Genomic DNA, 4,381 nt, shown 5'->3' on the forward strand with positions numbered 1-4,381 from the left:
CACTGCACTGAAATTTAGAAGCCTATTCTGACAACTAGAGGAGAATTTCCTCATCAGACAGGCACTAACCGGTAACCACCCCTCTCCGGCCCCACCCGTCAGCTCTTTCGTTCACCTTCACTCAAATCACTCCCCCTGTCCACGATTCGCGAAGGCTCGCTCTGCTAATCCTGATTAACCCGGCCACTCCCCTACCTCTAATCCCAGGGCCCTGTGCTTGTGCTGATCTGATAAATATATTCGGTTGGGACCGGTAGAATCAATAGTATTATATGAGAAGAAATTAGTCAAAACAAACCCAGACAAACCTTCGGCTCTATATGAAAGCAGCCTCCCCTTCCCAAGCCCCCTGCTTGCCGGGCGCCTGACCTTATCTCCTCCTCCACCCCCCTCCCCGAGATATTTCCTCGCCTCCGCCTCCGCCCCCGCCACCATGGAGTCCGGCCTCGTCGCAAGCCACCGCCTCCGCCTCCCGCTCCCCTCCGCCGCCGCGGGCGCCGCGCGCGGCCACCTCCACATCCTCCGCCACCGCCACCCCCTCGCCGCCCCCGCGCCCGCGCCCCTCCGCCTCAGCCTCCCGCGCCACCTCCCGCAGCCCACCCCGCTGCGCCTCCCCGCCGCGCTCCCGCTCCGCCCTTCCCTCCCGCCCCTCCGCGCCGCCGCCGCCGCGGCGCCGGGGGACGGCGCGTCCCCGCCCAAGTTCCTGGGCGTCGAGACCAAGACGCTGAAGAAGATCGTGCCCCTGGGGCTCATGTTCTTCTGCATCCTCTTCAACTACACCATCCTGCGGGACACCAAGGACGTGCTCGTCGTCACCGCCAAGGGCAGCAGCGCCGAGATTATCCCCTTCCTCAAGACCTGGGTCAACCTGCCCATGGCCGTCGGCTTCATGCTCCTCTACACCAAGCTCGCCGACGTTCTCTCCAAGGAGGCGCTCTTCTACGCCGTCATCTTCCCCTTCATCGCCTTCTTCGGGGCCTTCGCCTACGTGCTCTACCCCATGCGCGACGCCATCCACCCCACCGCGCTCGCCGACCGCCTCCTCGCCGCGCTCGGACCCAGCTTCCTCGGGCCCGTCGCCATCCTCCGGGTCTGGAGCTTCTGCCTCTTCTACGTCATGGCCGAACTCTGGGGCAGCGTCGTCATATCCGTGCTCTTCTGGGGGTTTGCCAACCAGGTACACCCCAATTCTATTACTGTTTCCTCTCTGTCGCAGTTAATTTATTAATGGTCCCCCAATTGCGAATTCTGTCCTGAGATGGTAGTGATTCATGGCTGAATATTTTAAAATTAAAGTAGTAATTGATGATTGCTCTGTTCTGGACTCTGGTATTCGCTTTCCATAATCTTTGGAATCAGGTACTCCCAATTCTGCTACTGTGTCCTCTCTGTCACAGTAGCAATTTAGTAATGTTCACCTATGCCAAAATCTCTCTTGAAGTGTTTGTGATTCGTGGCCGAATATTTTGAAATTACAAGTAGTTATTTTAAAATATCTTTGGAATGGCTGGTGGGGTATGGTTGTATGTATTCACGGGAATTCATTGATTTTTTTGTTACAAAAAACCAGGGCAGTAGATAGTTTTCCTGTGTCCTGTCTGTTTATGTACAAATCCTCAGATGCTTTAAATTATTGCAGATTACCACAGTTGAAGAGGCTAAAGAGTTTTACCCGTTGTTTGGGCTCGGCGCGAACGTGGCGCTCATTTTCTCCGGCCGCACGGTGAAATACTTCTCAAACATGAGGAAGAATTTGGGCCCCGGGGTGGATGGATGGGCAATTTCGTTGAAGGCCATGATGAGCATAGTGGTTATACTGGGCCTTGTCATCACTGGTATCTATTGGGGAGTGAACAAGTTTGTTATTGATAGCTCATCTATGCCAGTGGTCGAGCGGAAAAAGAAGGTTGCCTCACAGATCTTCTAATGTTCTTCTGCTTGGTTTTGTGGAGCTCTCTTTAATGATTCTGTGAACATAACATTTCAGGACAAGCCAAAGCTCAGCATGGGTGAGAGCATGAAGGTGCTTCTGTCATCTCGGTATGTGAGGGATCTTGCTACGTTGGTCGTTGCTTATGGAATAAGCATTAACCTTGTTGAGGTGACATGGAAATCGAAATTGAAGGCACAGGTATGATTCTCTATGTAGCATCCATTCTAATAAAAAAAGCAACAAATACACAGTATAGTTGTCAATTAACTTTCTGCTGTTGTGTTGCAGTTCCCGAGCCCTAACGAATATTCTTCATTCATGGGCGATTTCTCAACTGCTACTGGGATAGCTACATTTACAATGATGTTGTTAGGGAGAGTAATTCTTAGAAAGTTTGGGTGGGGAGTTGCAGCTACTATCACACCTGCAGTGTTGCTTCTCACAGGAGTTGGATTCTTCTCACTGATTTTGTTTGGTGAGCCATTGACTCCTCTCATGACCAAGTTTGGAATGACGCCTTTGCTTGCGGCAGTCTATGTTGGAGCAATGCAGAACATTTTCAGTAAGAGTGCAAAATACAGTTTATTTGATCCTTGCAAAGAGATGGCATACATTCCTTTGGATGAGGATATGAAGGTTAGTCTACAAAGTTATCTATTACAGTACTTTGTGTAGATTGGTATCGAATTCATATCATGCCATGGGTAACCATACTTGCATCCATATGATTGCTCCAATTAACACAATAATTTGTCAGTAGTCTATGTGATTAGCTGGTTGTTCAACACATCAAATAAACCCTGTCGTTCACTAATTGTGCTTACTCAGTAGAAGATTCTAATGTCGGTACTTTGTACCTGATTGCTTACTTTCATCAGATGAGAAGCTGCAATAAGCATATACCATGACTCGTAGAAGCAAAGACGTGCACATGAGATTCCTACTTTTTACTGACTTCTCATTACTTTCTTTCATATTTACATTTAGCACTGCACAAGAGAGATCATGCTTCTTTATTGTCTACTCAAATGGTACCTGCATCATTGAAACACTGCAATAACCGTTCAACCTCCCATGTTATGTCACAATAAAAGAGTCATAATCATTAATTCTGTGTTTACTGCCAAAATTCATGTAAATATGTCACATCCATACCAAGATTCAATGATTTCATCAAGAGTTCTCTCTGTTTCTGGAAACATTTATCTTTGCTCACTTCATGCTGCCTCCATGTTCATTTGTTATTTCTGTTCTCAACGTTTCTTGTCTTGATGTCAGGTTAAAGGTAAAGCAGCTATTGACGTGGTCTGCAACCCCCTGGGGAAATCTGGAGGTGCTTTGATTCAGCAGTTCATGATCCTGTCATTTGGATCTCTTGCAAATTCAACGCCCTACCTTGGTGGAATACTCCTGGTCATTGTTCTTGCATGGTTGGGCGCTGTAAGGTCCCTTGACTCGCAGTTCTCTCCCCTGGCAAAGCAAGAGCTTGAGAGAGAAAAGCTGTTGAAAGCAAAGGCGGTTGAAACAACTGCTACAGTTGTCAGGGCTGGGAATGGTTCTCTCCAAGAAAATCTAGCTGGCGAGACCTCAGCAAACGGCTCAGCCATCAAGCAGTCTCAAGAACCCGAGAGTTTCACCCCTGAGAAATCTGTCCAGCAGTCTCAAGAACCCGAGAGTTCCACCCTTGAGAAATCCGACCAGCAGTCTCAAGAACCCGAGAGTTCCACCCCTGAGAAATCCGGCCAACAGTCTCAATAAGTTTTTTTTTTCGCTCAGAAATTTAGTTAGTACAAGTCTTTGAAGGAACCAAACGTTTCCTTGGCCCGCCATCCAGAGCTGCTGAAAAAGGTGGTAGAATGATATAAAAAATAAGGCGGCCAATTCTTCTGTTGTTGTAGCATATTTTTTTATGACCCCTTGAGAGTATCTGTAGCTGTTTGTTGTTTCATTTCATAGATATAAACTGTTCTTGTTGGCTATACAATTTTGGGAAATCTGGTTTCATGATAGTCTTCTACATATTGGTATGCCCTGATTGCGAGTACATATTTGGCCCTGGTTTTGGCAGTGATGGGTACCCTTCATAGTCCATTTCGACCATTTCTACTTATCGTGGTTCTGTCAGTCGTTTTTGTATTCATAATATCAACGGGAATGTTGTTTAGTACTACCTAAGTCTTGTCCTTAAATATATGTTGATTACTTACCGACAAGCTAATTGTTTCAACGTCAAGGGGAGAACAGTTAAAGAATTTACCAACGGAAACAAAAAAAAAAGATTATGATAGCGGGATGGCCGACCAATTCCCTGTGATCGCGGTGTCAGAGGATACTCTTTTTAATAAGACTGGCGCAAGGGTAACAGGCCAAAAAAAAAGGCTCCGTGGACACCGGACAGTGGAAGCATGATGGTTGTTCATATCTCTCTTTTAGGGAGACTTCTGTTGC

The 4,381-nt window shown here is 47.4% G+C and overlaps 1 protein-coding gene across 1 annotated transcript; it reads left to right on the forward strand.

The window, feature by feature from the left end:
• Window positions 1-352: 352 nt before the first annotated feature.
• On the forward strand, window positions 353-3,952 carry LOC120686153 (ADP,ATP carrier protein 1, chloroplastic-like). The gene is made up of 5 exons (XM_039968355.1): window positions 353-1,177; window positions 1,640-1,906; window positions 1,988-2,131; window positions 2,222-2,569; window positions 3,212-3,952. Exons 1-5 carry the CDS (start codon window positions 434-436, stop codon window positions 3,689-3,691), a joined length of 1,983 nt encoding a protein of 660 aa, XP_039824289.1. The 5' UTR covers window positions 353-433; the 3' UTR covers window positions 3,692-3,952.
• Window positions 3,953-4,381: the final 429 nt, after the last annotated feature.

The sequence above is a fragment of the Panicum virgatum genome, chromosome 1K (assembly GCF_016808335.1).
Source record: "Panicum virgatum strain AP13 chromosome 1K, P.virgatum_v5, whole genome shotgun sequence".
Lineage (NCBI taxonomy): Eukaryota > Viridiplantae > Streptophyta > Magnoliopsida > Poales > Poaceae > Panicum > Panicum virgatum.